Here is a 23,824-nt window from a genome sequence, read left to right on the forward strand (position 1 = left end):
TCAGTAACCCATCCCTCTGCATTCTTGCACAGCATATAGGGTTGCACATGGTTTGCATAGCAGTTATCTTAGCAGTCAGTCTTGCATACATGTTACCCATGAACTCTCAGGGAAGAATGACATCCATCATCAAAGGAGGACATAAGTTTTGGCTTCAACTGGCAGCAGCAGGGGGTTTCTCTTCCACATAAGACGGAAGTTTGCTCCAACATCGCCTTAGGAGGTTCAGAGCTTCAGGTACGACGGAGATGGTAGGTGAAAGGTTTCCACAGGCAGGTCAGGGGTGACTCAGGTATTTGCCATTCAGTTCCCGCAGTACATAGCATCTTGGCTCAGAGGATTTCACTCCTGCAGACGGCCTCAGTTCCAGCAGAAGACAGAAGGGGGCAGTGGTTCGGAGGAGAAGGATCACAGAGTAGTCGAAGGTTGCCAGGTATCCACCCAGCAACAGTTTAGCAGCGGGGAATGTCACGTGCACACCAGTCAGGTGTACAGTGACATGGCATCATTTAGCATCATGTAGCAGGGTATGGCACCAGTAGGAGCATTAAAAGGCCATCTCAAGTACATCAGTAGCATGACATCAGCACCATCAGCATGAAGGGACAGCATGTGCAGCATGTAGACATCATTAGCAGCATTGAAGCGTGGACAGCCAGCCTTGAGGAAAGCCTAACCATGCAGTCGGTTTGCTATAGCAGCCACCCGACCAGCTCATAAGCATGAAAACGCAGCATATATGTGATTATTCAGCAGTCGTGGCTTTAGTACAGATCCGACCAGCAGGAGTAGGCCGACCAGCAGCTTCAGGTCACTATATATACATGGGCTTGGCCATTCATTCATTTATCTCATCATTGGGGAGTCATCTCAACATTGGGAAACAGCTCACCTTCAGGAGATCAAGCAGTTCATCATCAAGTATTCAAGGCAGTCAAGTATTCAACGTTTCAGCCCCTCATCTCAGCAAATAGATCAACGCATCAAGCATCCAGTAACGCATCAGCATCAACCTTCATCTTCAGCAAACGCAGCAACATTCAGCTCAGTTCAGCCATCAGGTCTGCGTTTCATCATCCCATCAGCATTCAGCATCTGTTCCAAAGCCTCCCTTCAGCGTTTCCTTCCCAGGAGACAAGGGAAAGATAGTGGACAGCAGTTCATTCAGTTCATTCAGCATATTCAGCATATAGGCAGCATATTCAGCAATATAGATCCATTTGGATCTCATTGTAACCACATTCATTCATCTAATATAGCTGCATTGCATTGACACATATTTGTCTCTCTCTTAAACATCATTAAGTGCAGTTTATCTAGACTAAGGTTGTGATTACTACGGTCATAAAGTGGACTCAGGACCAAGAGGATGCCTTTCTCACCAAACTTTCAACTTGGGAGAATCAAGACTCAAAAGCTCACTCTGCACTTGTACGAGCCATCTCACCAGAGGTCTCCCCCGCCGTGCAAACATTGGATTGTGCTGCTTCTGTTTGGAGAAAGCTGACAGACCTATATGCACGGGACTCTACAATGCGGTCTGTCAACCTATTGGGTCAGCTCTTTTCTCTGGAGTTTACAGGGGACTTCCATGCAGTCATTTGTGATGAAGGTTAAGGTAATTCATGACCAATTGGTACTACCTTGACCTCTTCTCAGTTAACTGCTCTCCTCCTCATCAGGCTTCCTGTAGATTATGACATGGTTTCCCGAGCTTTGCGGGTTCAGATCACAACACGTTCCCTCGAGTTTGATGATCTGTGTACTCTCCTCTTGGAAGAGGAATCCATCCTAGTTTCTTAGGGGAAATTGAAAGTTTCATCGTCTATTGGACCTCATTAGGCACTCTCGTCAGTGCAGAAGAAAGTTCGGAGTCGGTGTTACAAGTGTGGGAAGAAAGGCCAGCTGTCAAAGGATTGTCAGTCAAAGGACAAAGGCAAAGCCAAGGACAAGGGCAAGTCTTCCAAGAAGGGCAAAGACAAGTCACATGACACTGACACAGACTTGTCTAGTGACAATCCCAGCTCTCCCAAGGCCTTACAGTTTGGAGAGAACATGACTGGTGTCCTGCTCTGATCCTAAGGGCATCCCCCGCATGCTGTCTTCCAAAAACGGCTCGTGGGCGGGTGAGGGAGCTTTCAAAAAAGCTCACTTATATTAAATGTTGAGCATGGGACTTGTTCCAAGTATGAAGACAGGCAAGTTCACTTGATGGTCCGGATGAGTTCTAGGATCAATCAAGTTTCCTTCATGGTTCGGATGAGTTCTAGAACTATTGGTTAGTAGAGACTATGGACAGGATGTGTTCCATGTTCATTTGTTCGAGGTTATTGGATGTGATGTGTTCACAGTTCTACTTTGAGTTTGGAGCCAAGCAGATTTTCTTTTGCTCTTTATAGTGGCATTATGTTTTCTGAAGACAACAAGCTGACATGTGCATTTTCCGAGGTGTACTCAGTACTGGCCATGCTGAGGTGTCCATGGTTGCACCTTCGTCATCAGTTTTCTTCCGACTTTTTTGCACACTTCAAGATGCAGAGGGGGTGTTAAAATATTGCATCTTTCTTTTATGCTGTCGTGGAGCTGTCGGCGTGTTTTCCTACAGCCGACTGTTTCATGTACTAGTATATAAGAGTTGCTCCCTTATTCATTCCAACATATCATTCCTTGCCCTATTTGCTGGCTCTTGTACTCTGTAACCTCAAGCTAATAAAGCTCAGTTCTTGCTTGTAATCTTTCTCTCTCTCATGTTCATTGCTTCCGCTTGTGCACATTCTTTCAAAGGTGTCTATGCCCCATGTAGGAAGGAGGATGGCACTCTTCCATTACCTTGGCCTCAATTCCTTGTGTCACACATAACCTAGGTTTGCATCATAAGGAAACCCTTTTTGATGACATAAGAAGTTACCAAATCTTTATTATGCAATCTGTTCCAAAATATCTTTGAAATCCTCTTTGGTAGCATAAGGATCCTTCATCAAAGTGAAATCCATATGGTAACACATAGAAACTGCATAAGTCATGGGTCTCTGTAATAGCGCATCTGCTACTTTGTTGTCTTTGACAATCATAGGCCACAACATGGCTTGCTTGGTTCAAGATTGCTCCATGCAATCTCATCATGTTCAGCCACAAAAAGGTCTAGAATAACCAACACTAGTCCTTTGCTAGCATAAAGTCTCAATGCTTCAAAAAGGGTTCTGTTTCAGCTTTGGTCCACAAAGATTCAACGGCTTTATCTGTCGAAACTTGCAATGGTCTAGCATCCACTACAAACCTCTTGACAATTTTCCTGGCATAATGTCAATCTGAGTGGTGGCTCTAAATCCTTTTGAAATGGTGGCCCCTTTGCCATGAAGATAGGCTGTGGCAGCTTCAACTCCTTCGGCTCAATGGCTCTTCCCTTGATGAATTCTTTAAATATTTGAGCTGAAGACATGGCCGTGGTCTCATGAGAAAGACTGTCAGCCTTGGTTCCCCTCTTGTAAGCCTAGTAGGGCATGCAGTGTGATAGACACAACCACATACTTCTAATATTTCTAACGTAGCTAAATATGGTGTTGTCTCTTCTCGGTTATTCAGATTCTCTCGTATTTGTTCAAACAAGCTTGCTTTTATTACTCAAGTTTGCCAACTCATCAATTTGCTTGTGCAAAAGGATTATTGCTTTAAAAAGGTTTTAAGCAAAGCTCGTTGCTTTTTGAATCGAAGTAGATATATCTTTGAGATTTTTGCTTTTGGAATGCTTAAGATTATAAGTAATAAGTTTCACAAAAATGGGGAGCTGAAAAGCCCATTTTTTGTTTAGATCATTTTAGCTCTTAGTTGTTATTTATCATTGCTTCTAGTATTGCTTAATCATTGCTTTAATAGAGAAGGGATTTGTTTTTGCTAGTCTAGTTGTAACTGCTAGCCTTCATCATGGCCGAGTCTACCCTTCACCTCCGAAGGAGTGATAGAAACTCAGCTCGTTGTTCTCTGTATAAAAATTGTGTCCTCTTGGTTGGGACAAATTTTTTTATATGTAAACCTGCACGTACTCTAGGGCGTTGATGACGTGAGTAGGGATGTCGTAGCACCTAGTCCATGCTATGCATGATGAAGTTGATCTTATACTTCATGATTGGACAATCTTTGAGGTAAAGTTCGCACTTTTGGTATTCTTGTCTTTACTTGTTTTGTTAGTCATTTAAAGTTTTTTTTTTGCTAATTAGTTATTAAAAATTTATTTAGCATGTTTGTTAGAAATTCTTTTGTTGTGGTTCAATAAAGAATTTTTTGTGTGATTTAGTTATGTATTTGTCTATTTTTGCAAGTTATTATTGCTATTATTATTATTATTATTATTATTTCTTGGGTGTCCCTATTAAGCTTTTTTTTTTAAATTTTAAATTTTTTTAAGTTTTTGTTTTTGGTGATTCTCTTCTTTCTTTTAAAATTATTTGTAAGTTCAGATTCATCTGGGCTTATGATGGTATATATATATAGAGAGAGAGGGGGGAGAGAAGGAAATAGGGATCTTGCACAATACACCGCATTGAGCGGGGAACAAGCCTGGTCCCCTTTGTGGAATTTATTCAGGAACAATCCATGGGCACGTTGGCCAGGATCAATACAATCAATGAATACAAAACAAACAGATATGCCAATGTAGGATATCCAAGTCGATGTCGAGGCACAAGATCTCTGATGCCGAGCACACCACGGGGATGACCCACAAGTATCTCTCATCGGGCTAATACCAAATCCAATGAATCCAAATCCAAATCCAAGTCCAAGTTCACATCCAAGTCGAAGTCGAAGTCGAAGTACAAATCCAAGTCCAAGTCGAGGAAACACTCGCTCATCCCATGAGTAATCTCCACAACTCCTATAGCCTTGTCGATGAAGAAAACCATGGAAAAGCTCTTTCTCGCAAGAAAATTGATATAAAACTTGTTTTAATGGTTTTCGGGCAATAAAAACCTCCAAAAAGTAGTTTTTAGGGTTTCTGAAAATTTCTATCCGTATAGCCTGATCATCTATATGGATCCGTACAGTCATACGGACGGGTGATGATGTGGCATAACAGTTGATGGAGGCACTCTTAGTCAACGGGCAACGATGAAAAATTCCATGATTTGGTTCATGATCAAGTAGATGATGATGGAGAAGATGATCTCCATGCTTCAATGAAGATGGTAACGTGATGAAGAGGTTCTTCTTCAACTTGATGCTCAAAATAGAGGATCATGCTTCTTTTATACTTGGGGAAGCCTTGCTTTTTGCCAAAAAGTGATACTTTTGCTTTGCTTTTGCCTTTTACTTTGCTTTTGTCTTTTGCTTTGCTTTTAGTCTTTTTAATAGTAAAATATTACTCAACTTTACTTAAAAGTTCTTGTTTTGCTTTTCTAGTTTGAGGGCCTTGCTTTTTGGCCCCGGAGTTGCTTTTTGAAAAAAGCGGCTTTTAGCTTTTTGGTCCAGCTCAGTCTCCTCTTTCCAATGCTGTCCTTGGTTCGCGGTCAACCCTCTTGCTTTTTTACCAAGATTGGTGCTTTTTCTTGAACAAACCTTATGGACCCTGTCCCCATGTCTTCTTCCACCTGTTTGGTGTCCCAGCATGGGTTTCATTAAGTTATGAGAACCAAATAGTTACACCTCTACTCTAGACATGGCTCTGTTACCCCAAGAAAGTTTCTACAAGAGAAATCCCGCTTTGATACCATTGTAAGCCCAACGGGGTGTGTAGTGACAGACTCAACCATGTGTCCAAGAGATAGAGATATATAGAGAGAGAGGGGGAGAGAGAAGGGAATAGGGATCTTGCATAATACACCACACTAACTAGGGAACATGCCCACCTCCCTTTCAGGAATTTATTTAGGAACAATCCACGGGCACTCTAGCCAGGGTCAATACAATCAATGAATACAAAACAAACAGATATGTCGATGTAGGATATCCAAGTTGATGTTGATGTGGAGGCACGAGATCTTTGATGCCGAGCACACCACGTGGATGACCCACAAGTATCTCTCACCGAGCTAGTACCAGATCCAATATCCAAATCCAAATCCAATGAATCCAAGTCCAAGTCCAAGTTCCAAGTCCAAATCTAAATCCAGTCCAAGTCCAAGTTCCAAGTTTCAAATCTAAGTCAAAGTCCAAATCGTGAATCTCAAAGATGGGCGGTGGCGGCGGTGACAGCTCTGGGTTGGTTGAGCTGAGTGGGAACGGCAGGCGAGTGGATGAAGATGAGGGTCTCCTTGCTCTCCACAAGCTTGATGCCCAAAACAAGAGGGCTCTAGCTTCTTTTATACTTGGGGAGGGCCTTGCTTTTTGCCAAAAGTAATACTTTAGGCTTTACTTTTCTCTTTTTTGCTTTAATATTTTAGTAATCAAAAATATTACTCATCTTTTGCCGAAGTTCTTGATTTATGCTTTTCTAGCTTCAGGGCCTTGCTTTTTGGCCTTGGAGGCAGCCTTTAGCTTTTTGATTCGGCTCAGTCTTCTCTTTCCAATGGTGCCCTTGGCTCATGGTCAAATCAGTTTGACTTTTTTACTTTTCCCTGCTTTTGACCAAAACTGATGCTTTTTCTTGTGCCAACTTCATGAATCCTGTTTCCATGCTTTCATCAATCTGTCCATGTGTTCGGATGAAACCGGCCTTCAGAAATCTGACGGGCGGTGAAACAAACAGTCTCACACAAAACACTTCATCACCCATGGAAACCTGGAAAAGGAAACAAACAGGGGGAGCTAGAGTGCTCCTGCCAAATAGTACAAGGACACCGATTGGCCCCAAAACGCAGTGGCGTCCCTTGCGGTATTTCTTTACTTGAACAGAATTTGAGTACATATTACAACTCGTAGAATCCTCTACCAATAGGATCCTTCGAAACTTTTCACCCAAGACTTCCAAATAAGAACTCTCGTTACCACAGCTAAGCATTCCATAGAGAAGGCACACCTGTACAACATCTCCCTGCTTGAAAAGGTCTTCTCCATCGCTTCCATGGATCCCTCAAACCCTTTCCCAAACAGCAGTAGGGCTATACCAAACCATATGTCCTTCCCTATAGTCACAGCTTGCATGTAATCTCGAGAAAACTACAACCTATTCACATGAATCCAAAGACATGTTTTCCACATGAAATCGAAGACCTGTATCCGATAAACTATAGACCTGTATCCGATAAACTCTCGTTACCAAAGTCCTGTTTCCTCTCGAAAGACCAACGTCCTGTTTCCATGACAGATAAATCCACATATACACCATCCAATCACGGTGCCAAAAACCAAGGTTGTTCTCCATAGTCCCTGAACACATATAAGTCCATCACGAAGAGAAATCATAGCATCTCTCCCATGAACATCATCCTGTGTATCTGTAGCTTGTTCTCTTGTTTCAGAGTCTCTAATGCTTCCATGGCACATTGAAGAGAAAACACGCAAGGCCCTTAAGATGAGAGAGAGAGACAAGGTGGTTCAGTTCGCTGGTCTATTGCAGAGTGGAAAAGTCCTGTATGTGCTACTGCCCGACTCTTAGCAAGAGAGAAAAACACGTGTTGCTGCCCGTCTTCCCACGAGCTAAAAGCAGTCCTGCAGCCCAGCCCACGTGCTGTCCTGCAGCTGCCAACTTTCCCCTGCAGTCGTGCGCAGCTTTCTCACCCCCTTCCGATCGAGAGAGCGAACAGGCGCATTCCAGCCCCGCCGTCTACTCAGCCGTGCGCTGCTTGCAACCTTGCGTTTTCCTGCAGCCCGCCAGTCGCCAAAGAAACACCACACGTGTAACTGAAACACTGCCCGCCAACATGGCCATAGAATAGCAGGCGACAACATGCCCACGTGCACACGCACCTACAAGCGCACACCCACACGTAACTGGTCGCGCACACATGCCTCGTAGAATCCTCTACCAATAGGATCCTTCGAAACTTTTCACCCAGGACTTCCAAATAAGAACTCTCGTTATTACAACAAAGCATTCCATAGAGAAGGCACACCTGTACAACACCTCCCTGCTTGAAAAGGTCTTCTCCATCGCTTCCATGGATCCCTCAAGCCCTTTCCCAAACAGCAGTAGGGCTATACCAAACCATATGTCCTTCCCTATAGTCACAGCTTGCATGTAACCTCGAGAAAACTACAACCTGTTCACATGAATCCAAAGACATGTTTTCCCCATGAAACCGAAGACCTGTATCCGATAAACCATAGACCTGTATCCATAAACCATAGGCCTGTATCCTCGTTACCAAAGTCCTGTTTCCTCTCGAAAGACCAATGTCCTATTTCCATGACAGATAAATCCACATATACACCATCCAATCACGGTGCCAAAAACCAAGGTTGTTCTCCATAGTCCCTGAACACATATAAGTTCATCACGAAGAGAAATCACAGCATCTCTCCCATGAACATCGTCCTGTGTATCTGTAGCTTGTTCTCTTGATTCAGAGTCTCTTATGCTTCCATGGCACACAGAAGAGAAAACACGCAAGGCCCGTAAGATGAGAGAAATGAAATGAAATGAAATGTTATATTAACGTCTTCAAAAGGCCATAATGACCTATGAGACTAAAAAGTTACATCATGGTGGATCTAATACAATGTCTGGATAAAAAACCAGAAAATGGAAAAGAAAAATAAAGATGATACTACTGGCACCTAGAAAATGAAACTGGAACTGGAAGGTAAACAGAAACCCTTATAGGGTGTGAATATAGTGAGGGTGGGCTACGCTATGGAGGTGAGTGGAGTATAGTGAGGGGATACAATATCATGTGGGACGGGGGGGTACACTATGGAGGTGCCTCCATCTCATAATATGTGCCGCATCGGACGCTGGCGGATCTCCTCAATATCCTCTGTGGTCAGCACCCTGACTGGGTGTCCTGCATGTCTCGCAAGAATAATCCGAATCTGCCGCTGCAACCTCCGTCTATGCTGGGATGCTCTCCTCCGTAGTCGTGGGCGTCTGGACCACACAAGCTCAATTGCACGATCAATCAGTGTACCGCTGGTGTGGGCGGTATCCATGTCCTGCTGTTGCTATGGTCCATCTGGCGCAGTGATGGCTGGACTAAAGAAGTCTGTAATGTGCCTCTGAGTCTGGCTCTCTGTGCGCCTAGAGAGAGAGACAAGGTGGTTCAGCTCTATTGCAGAGTGGAAAAGTCCTGTATGTGCTGCTGCCCGACTCTTAGCAAGAGAGAAAAACACGTGTTGCTGCCCGTCTTCCCACGAGCTAAAAGCAGTCCTGCAGCCCAGCCCACGTGCTGTCCTGCACAGCTGCCAACTTTCCCCTGCAGTCGTGCGGAGCTTTCTCACCCCCTTCCGATCGAGAGAGCGAACAGGTGCATTCCAGCCCCGCTTTCTACTCAGCCGTGCGCTGCCTGCAACCTTGCGTTTTCCTGCAGCCCGCCAGTCGCCAAAGAAACACCACACGTGTAACTGAAAAACTGCCCGCCAACATGGCCGTAGAATAGCAGGCGACAACATGCCCACGTGCACATGCACCTACAAGCGCACGCCCACACATAACTGGTCGCACACACATGCGTGGGAGGAAACCATGTCCAAGGAGAAGCGCCACACGACTCCACCCTTTGGAATCTGCTACCCTTCCCTTTATAAAGAGTCGCCTCCACCTCTCCAAAAACTAAAAGCAATAGCAAAAACGCATGCCTTCAAATAATATTATTATTTTTGTCATCAAAGGTTTTAAAAACCTTATAACCTCAAAATCCCTTTTGTCCCCTTTCACACTTGGGCTGGCCACACTTATGAGTTTCCTTTTCACATTCAACTGATGCCTGTCCACACTGTGCGTCCGGTGCCCGTGCCCACCTGCTTGTTGTCCAGAGGGAAAAACACAGGATCGTAACATCGGACATGTGTTTCATCATGTGAAATAGAGCTAGGAGGGCCAAATAGTTATAGGTCTATTACACTCTTACTTGCAAAAGTTGTCTCTAAGCCACTTTTGGTCTTGGAAATTCTTTAGAATTCTCAGAAGTTCCCTGAGTATGCAGGGTAGAGCCAGATATAGATAGCAGCCGACGAGTAGAGCTGAACAACGCAAGTGACATGTGGCACTGCCATGTGGGCCTTACCTCATCGCGCAATGCTAAAATCCCTCACCTAGCCCCTGATCAATTGATATTTGTCACGGATTCACAACTCACTGATTTCCTTCTAGCATGAAGGCATCCATGGACACACAGGTGGCTAAAATGGAGGCTATACCTGTGCGTCTCAGCAGGATGGAGTTGGCACCTTGAGTACCGGATCTGGAATCTACAAGGGTCCGTGCTTTAGAGAAAGTGTTGGATGATTCTGAGGACAAAGTGCAAAACTTTATGGAGGAGGTTTTTTCACTCTTTTGGATGCATGCAAGGATGTACTAGATGAGCTTTGCTCCCAATCCGGCAGTCATCATTCTACACTTGTGCATAGTCGGGAGGAGAGACGCCGTTTTGGTCACTAACGATCTCCTTCACGGAGTCCCTTCTCCACCGGACTCTCCATACAGTTCCCGCTTGCCTTCACCGGCTTGATGTCGGGGGACTACCAGTTTATTGAGTTCTTCCTCCTTGCCTCATGAGGAATGAGCTCATTTCAGAAGCTTTTGAAGCCTCCGAACTTTAATGGGAAGATAGACAGAGAAGTCATCACCAACTGGGCCCACGAGATGGCTGCCATGTTGGCAGAGCCAGGTGGTTTAGATATTTTTCAGCTCCATTTGGTGCGGATGGCTTTGACGGGTGCCACTTTCTTGTGGTGGGAAGACCACCTTAAGCACCACTCCATGACTTGCTAGAATGACTGTAGCAAGGCGGACTTGAAGCAGTTTATTCTTGTAGACTACGAGCGTGAATTGAGGAAACAATGGGAGCGTTTTATGCAGAAACATAGCGAATCGATAATTGACTATCTCTTTTTGGAAGCTTTTGCTTATGCTCCTAAGGACCATTCGACGGTTAGAGCAGGTTGACGGATTTGTGGATGGTTTGACACTATCTTTGCACGAAGATGTGCGTGCACATCAGCCCTGTGATCTTTTTGATTCGGTTCATCTTGCTACAACCCTCCGGACGCTGGAGAGTTCCAAGTTTGGGGCTCAACAATAGGGGCAACAGAAAGGCAAAATAAGGGTAGCCAGTCTGTTGCATGTGCGGAATCCTTACTGAACTTGATCCAGCCCTAAGCCTATTGATTAGGAACACTAATGCAAACACAATGAATAGATAGTAGAGAGGAGAGAGAGAGAGAGATGAACTGTATTTTCAATATATTGATATGGTTCAAAAAGATGTATTCGTACTTGGAGGATAGGCTGGTTGGTGTATCTTCATAGCACATAGATTTCTTGGAGTACTGACAACAACTTTTGACTTCGGTGTATCATCGGATGTATTACTTGGAGTATGTTTCTCATGACATGGGTGGTTTAGACATACATGTGCCAAGCAGTGTTGATGGATACAGATTTGGTCAGCGTTTCTGTGAGGAGTATTGTTCTTGGTTCTGCTCTCTTCCTTCCGGGTGCATTGGACTTGGTGCAAGTAGTTCTTGTGCTCCATCTGAGCCGATGCATTAGTGGCTGGAGTTTGGATAGCGGAGTTTTACTCGGCCATTCTGTGGAGTGTTCTTCTCCTGGGCTACCTCAGTGATTTGCAGTGTTTTGTCATGGACGGTTGGACATTTAGAAAGTGCTCGACCCGGTGGAAGTTGGTCATCTCCCGCAGGTTTCTTTGGAGGTCTTTGTGTTGACCCGGCGAGGACGGAATGTGAGGCTTCACGTGGTCTCGCAGTGTCCGAGATCTTGGGTATCTTGGATGAGCTTTGCTTTGATCTTTTACTTTTATGGAAGGGCACACACCGTGCAAGTGAGTGCAGCTGCAATGCAAGTAGGGGAGATGGTGACACAGCTACAAGTATGCAAGGCAGAGCTAGACATCAGATAGCAACCGGCGGGCAGCGTAAGTGACATGTGGCAATGATGACATGGCACTGAAGACATGGGAGTCGGGTACAGCTGGCTGACTAGGAGCATTGGTGCATATATATACACGTGGGTAACCAAATCGTCATATTCATCGACTTTCCTCAGTGTTGGACTTCACAAAGCGTTTCTCTGTATTTGAAGGGCTAGCCATGAGTGTATAGTAGGTCATAGGGCTGTGATTTGACATCTTCATTCTCAGCCACATCATGTACTTGAATTTCAGTTGTATTACTTCTTTCTTGTACATAATGTCGAGCAGTAGTTTAGGACTCTTGTGTCGTATGTGTGTTTTCACTGCACTCTTCTTTCTATTCAAATGAGAGCAAAACACTTTCATATGACATTTTACATCATTTAAGCACACAATGGACCACAAATATCCCATGATCATGATTCATATGATGCATAATTCAAGCACAACCATGATGGATCATGTGCTGACTAGGCTAAGGTGTGATCACATGAGCAGACAATGGATCACATGTACATCACATGCACAACCTAGTCAAGCACATGTTTAAGCCATTGTTCAGGGGACAATTTCACCCCGTTGAACCACATACAAGTCAGTCATCTGTGTGGCCCTCAGACAGTTTGCAGGAGGAGCTGCAGTCACTGCCTCAGTTTCATTATAAATAGGTAAAATTCTTTTTTTTTTGGGGGGGGGGATTCTTAGACTCACACTATTGTGTCTTGATGTGCTTGTTGTCTTCCTTTCTATTGCAAGTATTATATTGATTGTGGAGTGTAGCACTCTAGCTGCAACTCCCCTCGTGTCTCTAAAGTCATTACTTTTTTGAACTTGTGTTATTCTTTTGAGTGAAGAGGAAACTTCCAAAGAATTACAATCTGCTGCCATGTTTATCAGATGTGTCAGTTGTAAAGAAAACAGCAAACCACAGAGAGAAGGTCCTTCATTCTGACGTCATCCTTGAGAGAGCATCTCTCGTGCCTACTTTATTGGCACCCAAGAAAAAGTTAAAAAAAGGAAAATCAATCAAAACAAAATTCCCACAACATGGCAGTGGAGAGGTAATTCTGGTGTTTGGGTTTGTGTTATCAATCTAACTGAGCCGACTTCGGCAATATCTTATCATGTATTTGATGCGTGTCACAGGGTAAAGAGAAGAGCAGGGGACATGCCTTTGACATCTGGGGTGCTGAAGGTCCTTTACTGGCCTGATATTAGAAATCCTCTATCGTAACCTTGATGAGGATTTGTGAATTAAGAGTACCTATGTCTGATTTTTTATATGATCAATTGCATGCACAACTTATTTTTGTGTGCACGCGCGCGTGTATGTGCAAGCCCATGTTTTATTTGATATATTGCTACCCTCAATTGCATGCACAACTTATGTGTGTGTGTGTGTGTGTGTGCAAGCCCATACAGGAATATATGTATGGGGGTGTATGTGTATGGGCGGCATGCAGGAATGTATGTATATATTATACACACTTATGCTTGGTTTTTTAGCTTTGAATCTTAGCTATTCTGTCCCTTTTTTGTTGGGGATGTAGAATTACTAATGCTCGCATATGTATATGAATGTGTGTGTATGTGTGTGTGCATGCATGTATGTATATGTATCACACACTTTTTTGTTGGGGATTTACAATGCTTGCATATGTATATCAATGTGTGTGTGTGTGTGCATGCATGCATGTATATGTATCACACTTTTTTGTTGGGGATTTACAATGCTTGCATATGTATATCAATGTGTGTGTGTGTGTGTGTGTGTGTGTGTGTGCATGCATGTATGTATATGTATCACACTTTTTTGTTGGGAATCTACAATGCTCGCATATGTATATGAATGTGTGTGTGTGTGTATGGATGCATGTATAATATCAGCGAGGTGTAAATTTTGATTTAATGGTTTACTTGGGATTCTCACTTATTATCTCTACAAGATTGGTTGAGGAACTAGGCCCTTACTAAGCACTTGTTTACCCTTATCATTGATACAAGATTTATCCTTTGATAGACAATCATGCTCATAATGACCCTCCCCACTATAATTCCTACATAGAGGAGTGAACGTTTGATGGTTCATTTCATTAGGGTAGTAAGTAGCCATATGCCCTTCTTATTAACAATGATATCATATAACTGAGCCTTGTGGCCTTAAGCAATTTACCACCCATTCTATTGTTTCCAGGGCACACGTGTTTTGTACCTCTGAATCTTAACTAGGATCTACAATGCTTACCTGCTAGCCTGATGCCTTTATTATTGCAGGCTTTGTTTATCACCAGCTCAATGACAGCAAGCATGCATGGCTTTAATTGTGAAGTCCTAATAATCCTTTTTGTTGTCTGTACCAGAGAAAGACAATAATGAAGGCCATGGCAATAAAAAGGTTGTTTGCAATCTCCCAAATCTCTTCTTGTTATTACATGTATCCTTAAATCTAATGGAAACATACGAGCATATGCATATACATATGTATACACATGGGATGCATGTCCTAGCATGTAGACAAGCGTGGTGTGTGCGTGCGTGTGCCAAGGGTGCTTGTACACACTTGTGCATGTTCAGATAATGCCTCGAGGTCTAAAATTATGCATAGTGCACAAACACAACATCTATGTCTGCATTCTTTTTTTATATGTTTTGGGTAACAGTATGTTCTTTCTTGTGTTCTGAAAGAAGGTTAAGTCAAAGAAGGTTGTTAACACTCAACGTTCTGCTGTGGCTGTGGAAGTCGATGCACCTGGTTGCTCCTACAATCCCTGCTTTGAAGATCATCAGGCAAGAATTTGAATCACCTGTGTGTGTGTCTTGGGTTGATTGGCACGTGGCACTAGATAGAGCTTCCCCAGTTTGTTTTCTGCTACTTACATTTTCCAGCATTCAACCCTCACAACTTAGACAAGTATACTGTTTGAATTCTGAACAATTCTTGTTTAAAACATATCCTTATTGATTCTGAAGAAGTTACAAGTAAGTTTCCTATTCATAGTGAATGGTAATGCCTTGGTTTCAAGCAACGGTGGATTTGATGCAAATGGAGGAGAGGGTTGGCTGTAAAGAGAGCGGCTTCTTCAAAGGACAGTATCATGATGGAGTAGCTGACAGGGAAAGGGATATTTCTGGTAGGGGAGTTAGTTGTGGCAAGGGGACGGTGATGGAGAAGGAAGGAGATAGCAATGATAGGTAAAGGAGATCGTGAGTGTTGGGGATGCAGTAACAAGGAGAGTAGCTGTCAAAGAAGTGATGAATTTGAATTTTTGGAATGTTTAATTCCAGCTTAACACTTTTCCTGTTAGTATTCATAAACTATTTCAAGTGAGATGTTATATAGATGACTTATTTGTCCGTGGCAGTCAAGATTTCCATCGATTCATATGCAAAGATCCTGACTGTTTTGGTGGTGAGATTTACCCTCCTGAATCTTGTGAGCTTGTTCTTACATCTGATGGAGATTGTTGTTTCTTCTTGGTTGTAAGGGGATGGTGATGGAGAAGGAAGGAGATAGCAATGATAGGTAAAGGAGATCGTGAGTGTTGGGGAGTCCGTAACAAGGAGAGTACATGTCAAAGAAGTGTTAAGAGACAAATATACTTACGCCATGAGGTAGCTCGATGGCGGTGGAGCATGTCCCAGATCTGGAGCTGATGAGGGGATTGTGGCCAACGTCCAGGGGCTGGGGGCGTTGGGCACGCTGGAATGTGGAGGCCCGGTCCAACGTAACTCCTCTCGGGCGAGGTGGATTGAGAGCAGCCCGATGTAGGTCCACAAGATCCACTGTATGGGTATCCTCCACCTCTTGGGTCCGGAAGAAACTGGTGATGGTTGGCTGGCGAGGGAGGGGACTATCTAGTACAAAAGATGAAGCACCCAAAGCTTGGTCTAGGCACCGAAGATGGTTTCTTGGATAGAGAAATGGGGCATTGGAGCTCAAGTGTCAAGTGAAAAGCATGTATGGCGAGCTCCCAAGGATTTGGGAGAGATCTAGCATTGAAACATCTTTCTGCATGGTGCTCACATACATTTCTAATAAGGTGGAATACAAAGGAATAAACTCCTAAAATTTAGAAGGGTTTCTAGTTTTGGACAACCCACAGTGGAAATTCTGTTCGCGCTAAGCAAATGGGGGGACTTGCCGAAGCATATTTGACAGAAGGTCTATGAGTTGAGATATTTTTAGAGATGAAGTTGGGGAGGGGGGAAGGGAAACCATCTCTTAAATTGGGGCACGATAATGGATCAAAGTGAGACAAGTGGCCTCACACTTGTCACCTTAGCTCTCCACTTGTCATTATAGTTTTTTCTTGCCACTCTAGCTCATGAGAGGCCCAAATCTATAAACTGGAGTCCAATCTCTCCATTTGAGCAGGCTCTCTTACTGCAAACTAGCCTCTATCACGTTGGCTGCTCACATTCTTGTCTACAACACTCTATGGAGAGTCTCTACACTACTTCACTTTCCTCTACAAAAGGATACTCTTATCTCTCTAGTTTTTCTATGGCGGTATTCTTGCTATATCAGGTGTACTTGCCACTGTTTTTGCTGTACCAACCATTATACTTGTTATACCAGCCATTGTACTTGATGTATCAACCTTTGTACTTGTTGTACTGCAGCCTGCCACTGTACTTGTACCAACGATTATACTTCTTGTACCAGCCCGTGTACCTACTGTTCCAGATTCTATACCTGCTGTACAAGCTCGGTTGGTGTTGCCTCGACTTGTTTTGGCTGCGCGTGGTGCTGCTGGCCGACTTGTTCACAATGCCTTGGGGGGTGGTGCCTAAAGGTGTCGGGATAGTTCTACACTTGTTTTATAGCTGCCCGAGTTTGTATTTCACCGGTGTTTTGGATTTATGGTATATGTGGAAGTATTATTTGCTTAAGCTGAGTTTTTCTCTCACATATGACATCTTGAAGACCTATGCTTTTGATGATATCCCGTGTGTATGGTCTAATGATGGTTGCATATGGATAATCCGGCATCTCCCGTGGGGAGAGTAAGACCCTCAAAGCTTGTATGTGGGTCAGAGAGAAGGTTTTGGCAGGAGATGTTGGCCTTGTTTATGTCAGCACACAGGATCAGGTCGCTGAAGCTCCGCAGATTCAGGGCTTAGTGTACATGAGATAGAGTTGAGCTCGAGGGGGAGTGTTGTATTGAGCTCATCTAGTGAGGCGGTGGACACTGATGACCCGCCTGGGGGATAGGCCCCACACTTACACCACTGGCATGGTTGGTGGGATCATGGGTGATATGCGGCCAGTGGGTTGACAGGCTGTGTGATAGCCATTCTAGAGACTGGCATAGTTATAGCGCCAGCTCATTTAGTTGGGTTCACACTATAGAGAACCCTAGTATGTATTTGGTTGAGTACCTTTTTCGTTGGGTGATAAATACTTTGGATGAGAGTTCCATTAAGCAAAATTTGCCATTCCTTTTCTCTATCGTGGACAACAATGCATTTATCATTTGCAAATGTCCAGGCATTGTAGGCTTGGCCGAGTGCATGCCCAACCCTTCATGGGCTGTTGGACTTGGCCATGGGGCCTCTTTAGCCCCTAGGGTGGCCCACAAGGCTACCCTTCAACTAGGCAAGGGCATTGAGCCCTTTTGGGGTGGCCCACAAGGCTGCCCCTTAGCCTACTGGCCCACATACCCAAATAGGTATGTTACAAGACATCTAATCCTATGACCGGTGTCCAAGGCAGAGTCCATACATCTCTACATCATTCCAAAGGGTGACTCACAGTATGGACTAGCATTGCTCCATGTGTGGGACTTGCACACATGACCAAGACCATGTATGAGATTTGTACACCTGACCGTGTGGCGTGGACGCTTAGAGTGGACCCCTGGCTAACTCGTCCCTGAATGGCGCCAAGGGACGGAGTTACCACTCGAGGTCTAGCACCTACTATACAGATATGTCCATGTGGCATCCAAGTGCAAGATGCACGTGACACTTGGGTGGTTGTACGGCCTGGCCAGCTCGACCCATGTACCCACCTTGGAGTGACTCCTACGGGTGCTTAGCATACACACACAACGCTTTTACAGCCTAGCAAAAACAAAAACGTACTTGCAGCAACTTTCCAACAGGGATTTGAAAAGGTAAATCTAGGGTTTTTGCACATAGGGATCCTTCTTTCTCAACCCTCCTCTCAGAATGCTGATCCTGCGAGCAAAACCAAGAAAAGCTTCTACTTTTTTGCAAGATCAAATCATATATTTGGTGATCGAGATATACCTGGATAGGGCGACCTTGATAACACATGGAAGACACGCAAACCTTGTAGTTTTCCTACCTCTGTGATAAGGCAAATTGTGATACCAATTGTAAGACCCCTCTCGAAGGATCACTTGATACATAGGCTAAACACACAAGGTTAGAACAACATAGAAGGGTGCAAGCAAACTCCCCTCCCAACCATATATTCCGTCCGGAAGCTCCCTTGAGCCAGGGGCTAAGGTTCCACTCCCCACAGGCCAAGCTAGTCAACTCTGGCATCACATACCACCAAAGCTTGTCCTAAGGGAGCCTCGGTAAGACTCCTTGTTGTGAACCACCATGTCCATGGCAGGAGTAAGATTACTTTGGTCCAGGCATAGACCAACTCTCAAGTACAATAGTATGACCTTAGTAACCCACAAGTCACTTATATAGTGACTAATGCTGCTATAAATAATCATAATGAGACCTTTTGTCACGTGCACAAGGTAGTGCCATGTCTAATCCTTCATCATATCCCTTATCGGGTAGCAGTCTTGCAAGGACTAGTAAGCTACACCCACCCAGGACCAACCTCCACTCCAGGGACGTCATACTTGCACCACAAGGCATTGTCGGAGTTCTCAAGGGCATTGTCATGAGGGGTGTATAGGTCCAAGCAAGGTAAACGCAAGCAGGTAAGAAGCATCAGGAAGGTTAGGCATGCAATAGGTGAATCCTCAACATTTAGTCCATAGAAGTTAGGTCTTTAGAGGAGTACCGCAGTGGCTTCTCGGCAATAGGAGGAGCAACCTCAGTTAGGTGCCTTGATCAACCTCAGTCATCTATCATAAGTTAGTGCATTCAGAGACAAGGGTATGCATGCAAGGGGACAACATTGGAACAGATGCACAGTCGTGGAGTGGAATTAGAGGTTAAACAGGAGGTCAGTTAAGTTGCCAAGGATGAAGTATGACAAAGTTGGAATCCCAGAGCAGTCAAGGGATGATGACAGTCATCCAAAGTCAAAGACAGAGAAAGTTGGATTTCCGTCATCAAGCTCAGCACATCAAGCTCAGCAGGAGGGGATGTCACGTAGTGCCGTGTCTAATCCTTGATCATGTCCCTCGTTAGGCAGCAGTATTAGGTGCATTTAGGGCATCTTTATGAGCATGCATCGTGTTGGAAGGAGATTTCAGCATATATTTGTCAATCGGGCAGCAATAGATGCCAGTCAGCAATTGGCAGCATCAGCCAAGGTTGGCAACATTTATCAATATTTATGGTGAAGAGTTTGCCATTTAATATCACACATTTCATGTCAAAAGATACAGAACTGGCCGACAGCCCCTAGAATTGGCTGATCAACATCCATGCATCATATATAAGGAAGTAGTGCATTAGCTCATAAATCATCTTTCTCCCTTTTGGAGATTGGTCATAAGTAGTCAATAGCCCTTTGGGAAGGCCTATGGCCAAGCATACATGTAACCTTTTTTCATGTACATAATACATATATTGGAAAACTTGTCTATCTCTCTCTCTTCTCTCATGCATTTTGTGTTAATGTTCCTACAGGGTGCTTAAGGGCTGCGATTAGGGCATGAAGGCTTCCGTTATGTCGTGAACCTTTGAAATGTGAATGGAAACTCTTATTTTGTATACATAGTTGTCAAGAGTTTAATAAACGTGTTTCGACAAATGGGTTTTAAAAACATTTCAAAAGTTCCTAACCTTTAGGAAATGTTTCGTGAAGGCTTTGTAAAGTTGGGGGAGTCAAAAGTCATTTGTAATCCTATCACATTCAAAGATGCCCATTTCTTCCCTAATAGTATATAGGAGACATCAAAATAAGCCAGTAATGTACAAAACCTTTATTAATTATGCTTCATTATTGCAAGATAGACCATTCACCATAACGGCTCAACGGCTCAAACACAACTAGCAAGGGAGAAAGCTGATTTTCAATCTCATAGAATGAAGAGAAAAATGAGTTACAAAAATAACACTTGGGAAATCTATTTTTAAGTCCGATAGCTTGGAGCCTACCCTAAAGCTTGAGCATGAAAAAAACACGTTTTATACAGTTTCAAACTGTATGGAATACATTTATGGTTGCATTTGCTTTCTCAGTTTTTGCAGCAGTTAAGTAGCCCTTCTTTAAAATTTGGTGCACCCCTCAGGTCAACCATTCAGCTTTTGGTGACTCTTTGTGTGTTATAACTCTATGCAAATAAGAACCAACAGAAAATCCCTTCTTTAAGTTGCACTGATGTTCCTTTTGTGTTCATAATTAAGTGTTGAGCCTTATGTGGCTTGCAGGAAGCATTGGGTCTTGCTGTAGCACAAGAGATGCAGAAAGTATATCGCAAGGAATTGGAACCTCCACCTATTCCACGCACAGTTCTGGGAACTGCCATTGACGAGGAAGATGTAAGTGGCCATCCTGTTATGGCTTTTTTTGATTTCAATAACAATTTTGAGGATGCCTTAGATTTGCTCAAAAAAAGGAAAAGGCCACATGAATGGCATCTTATCACTCATTTGTTTTGAGGTGGCTATGATAGAATTCAAATTATGTTACCATGCACGATCAAGGATTGAATTATCAGCAGGAGTGATAGAAAGTTGAGCATTCTGTAACAATCATTTTGACCAGTGTGCCCCCTTTGTCTCATGGCTGGCAAGTAGGCGACTGTACCCCCATGTCTCATGGCTGGCCGATTGATTGATCGAACTGCTGGTTTAGGCCCTGTTGGGTATACATGGTTGTGATTGGGGATGAATCTTAATGCACTGTTTTTCTTCCCACATTATTTATGGAAAAGCTGAATCTTACTGTCAGCCAGATAGGTTTTTTTCCAAACAGAAAGAGAAGGGTGGAGGCAACGGGATGAAAGGAGAGCATTTGCAGGGACAGCTTTGAGGCAGGGCAGAAAATAAAAGGAAAAGAAAAAGAAGGGGTGCGGGGGGGGGGGGGGGGGGGGGGGGGGGGGAGCAGCAGAAAGCGTCTTGTTGGGCACTAGCAGTATTTGACTAGGTTTGAAGCGTGTAGAATTATGGTATCAAATAAGGAATCTGCACCTACTCTTGGGCGCTGATGATACAAATGGGGATGTAATAGCACAAAGTCTATGCTATGCATGATGGAGTTGAAGAATTGAAGCTTTGTGAGTAGCCTCTCACAAAGTGAAGATTACACTAAAGTTTTGTTAAATCTGGAAAATAACCTGAACTTTCCTTTGGGATATCAGTTCTGGAGAGTTGGCAATTGCTAGCTTGTCATTTTAAAAACCTCAATTTAAACCAGGGTTAAACCTGTTGTTAATATTTATCCTTTGATTGTGTATTCTTCACTATGTGTAGGAAAGTATAGGATTGTACATCTGGAGGGATGGCCACAAGCAGCAAGAGAAAGGTGGAGGCAAGGAGATGAAAGGAGTGCATTGGCAGGGAGAGATTTGAGGCATGGCAGAAGAGAAAAGGGGAAAGGTGGATGAGGGGTGGGGGGGACCTGTGTTTGTGTGTGGAGGCTAGGGCAGACTGGGGGGAGCAGCAGGGAAATTACTTAAACTTTCCATTGGTATATCAAATCAGGAGAGTTGGCAATTGCTAGCCTGACATTTTTAAAAACCAGATTAAACAAGGATTAAACCTTTTGTTAATATCGATCTTTTGATTGTGTACACTTCACTAAATGTAGGTCTACTTCTTGGAAGTGGGTGATGATGTTGAAGACCTAAGCTCTGGAGAAGACCACACTGAAGGCTCAAGGTTCTGAGTATATAAGCGTGCAGACCTCACATTAGTGAAAGTTTGTATTTGTTGCTAATAAATAACTTTTGGACCATTTTGCAGGCCAACAAAAGTGAAAAAACTCACTAGGGCGGATCTAAACAAGAAGAGGCGGAGGAAAGAGCAGCTGAAAGCACAGGAGCAGAGCACGAATCGTGCAAAAATTCAGAATGACCTCCTTCGGTAATGCTGAATCCCTCTACGTTGCATACTTTTATGGAGAGTATTTTATGGGGGTAAATAGTCCTAAATAGATGATGTACAAGGTGTAAGAAGGGTAACTAAGGTGATATTGTGGATTAAGTGGTCCAATAAGAGTCTGTTATCAAAGACTATACAAATGAATAGGTGGCAAGCTTGGGGTGACTCATAGGTGTGCTTGTAAAGGTCATGTAAGTGAGCGAGGTGGTAAATTTTGGACGAGTAAAAATTGTTAAATAAAAAATATGCTGTTTAACTGAGCAAAAATAGGTTCATTAGCAAGATCACCATTGCATGTGTCTACTTGATATGTGTGAGAGTGCGTGTTTGCGTATTTATTGTGAAAGAGAGGAAGGAAGAAAGAAAGAAAGTTGTATTAATGTCTTCAAAAGACCCAATGGGTCTATGAGACCAAAAAGTATTTGTCACGTAGGCTATAATGCCTGTGACCGACGGCAGACCGGATGGCCATGTCCGGGGTTCAGTGGGAGAGGACGCCCATGCGGAGTCATGGGCGACCAGGCTAGTGTGGACGGCAGGCCACACACTATATAGCCTGGGGGATGAGGGGCAATCCTCATTCTTCCTCTATGGCTGGGTGGTGAGCCAGAGGCCGTCCCCTCTTGTGGTAATGCCAGTAGCGGCGTTACGGGAATGTAACATTGGTATCAGAGCGTGGTTCGATGGGATTGTCAGAGCCCGCGCGTGACCGGGGGACCAGAGCCCACTCGATGGTTTTCGACCATTCGTCTCCTTAATCCTTATCTCGAATGGAGGGTGTGGAGGGAGGCAGCCATGGAAGAATGGTGGGGAAGAACTCTCTCTCTCTCTCTCTCCCCGTCAAACACAGCAAACGAATCGCAGGTAAGCTATTTCGTTTTTTGTTTTCCTTTCGAAATTGATGTGTCTGCGCCATTTTAATCTCGATGTAGAGAAAAATTGTATGCTGTGTGTGGGAGTGGGGGGGGCGAGAGCCCACTACTCTGCGTGGGGGGGCTGAACTAAATGGCCTGCGTAGCGTGGGTGGGCGAAGACCAGCCCACGAAAGACTGCGTTGTGAAGGGGGGCGATTTGCTAGATCAAGGCGGCCAGGCGTTGATTTTTGCTACGCTTGAGGACTTCTGAAACGCATGCTGTTTACGTTTAGAGATGAATCATGTACAAGCGCCGGCCATGGGGCTCGTACCCATGACCACAAGGTTGAAAGCCTTCCGCTCTACCAACTGAGCTAGGCCGGCTGCCGAAAATGACGGCTGTGAAATGACTGTGCTGCGTAGCCAACCAGGCCGGCCGGCCGGCCAGCCAACCGAGCGGCGGCGGCGGCGGGCGGCCAGCCAACCAGGCGGCGGCCAGCCAACGCCGGCCAGCCAGGGGCGGCGGCGGCCAGCCACCAGCCGAGCAAAGGCCACGAGCAGAAAAAAAAAGAAAAAGAAAAAGAAAAGAGTTAAAAACCATTTTTTTCTTTGATTTATATTTTTATTATTCATTTTTATGCAATTAAAAATGAGAAAATTTCAAATGAATCCTCTCTCAGAAGGGGAGGAAAGTTAATCCGCGCAAGGGATAATCTCGGCAAGGCACAGCCTTTCGACAATTTTTTTATTTTTATTTTTTTTATGAAGACTCTGGGAGCGTAGCCTCACTAGATTTCA

The 23,824-nt window shown here is 44.1% G+C and overlaps 1 protein-coding gene and 1 non-coding gene across 3 annotated transcripts in view; one reads left to right on the plus strand and one right to left on the minus strand.

Moving 5' to 3' along the window:
• The window catches only part of LOC147608924 (Nop53 protein), a 61,337-nt gene that overhangs the window by 21,921 nt on the left and 15,592 nt on the right, over positions 1 to 23,824 (plus strand). The window contains exons 2-8 of one of the 2 annotated variants that reach the window (XM_086788183.1): positions 12,858 to 13,021; positions 13,107 to 13,155; positions 14,321 to 14,355; positions 14,649 to 14,747; positions 20,499 to 20,609; positions 21,880 to 21,950; positions 22,035 to 22,154. In XM_086788183.1, coding sequence (XP_086644309.1) covers positions 12,858 to 13,021; positions 13,107 to 13,155; positions 14,321 to 14,355; positions 14,649 to 14,747; positions 20,499 to 20,609; positions 21,880 to 21,950; positions 22,035 to 22,154 — 649 coding nt within the window. Of the gene's footprint in view, positions 1 to 12,857; positions 13,022 to 13,106; positions 13,156 to 14,320; positions 14,356 to 14,645; positions 14,748 to 20,498; positions 20,610 to 21,879; positions 21,951 to 22,034; positions 22,155 to 23,824 lie in introns of both variants that reach the window. The other variant, XM_086788182.1, reaches the window with a different exon arrangement.
• On the minus strand, positions 23,338 to 23,410 carry TRNAE-UUC (transfer RNA glutamic acid (anticodon UUC)). Its single transcript has one exon. It is a non-coding gene; the product is annotated as a tRNA-Glu (tRNA).

Source organism: Cibotium barometz, chromosome 52 (assembly GCF_041138505.1).
Source record: "Cibotium barometz isolate CiBa-2024 chromosome 52, ASM4113850v1, whole genome shotgun sequence".
NCBI classification, from domain to species: domain Eukaryota; kingdom Viridiplantae; phylum Streptophyta; class Polypodiopsida; order Cyatheales; family Cibotiaceae; genus Cibotium; species Cibotium barometz.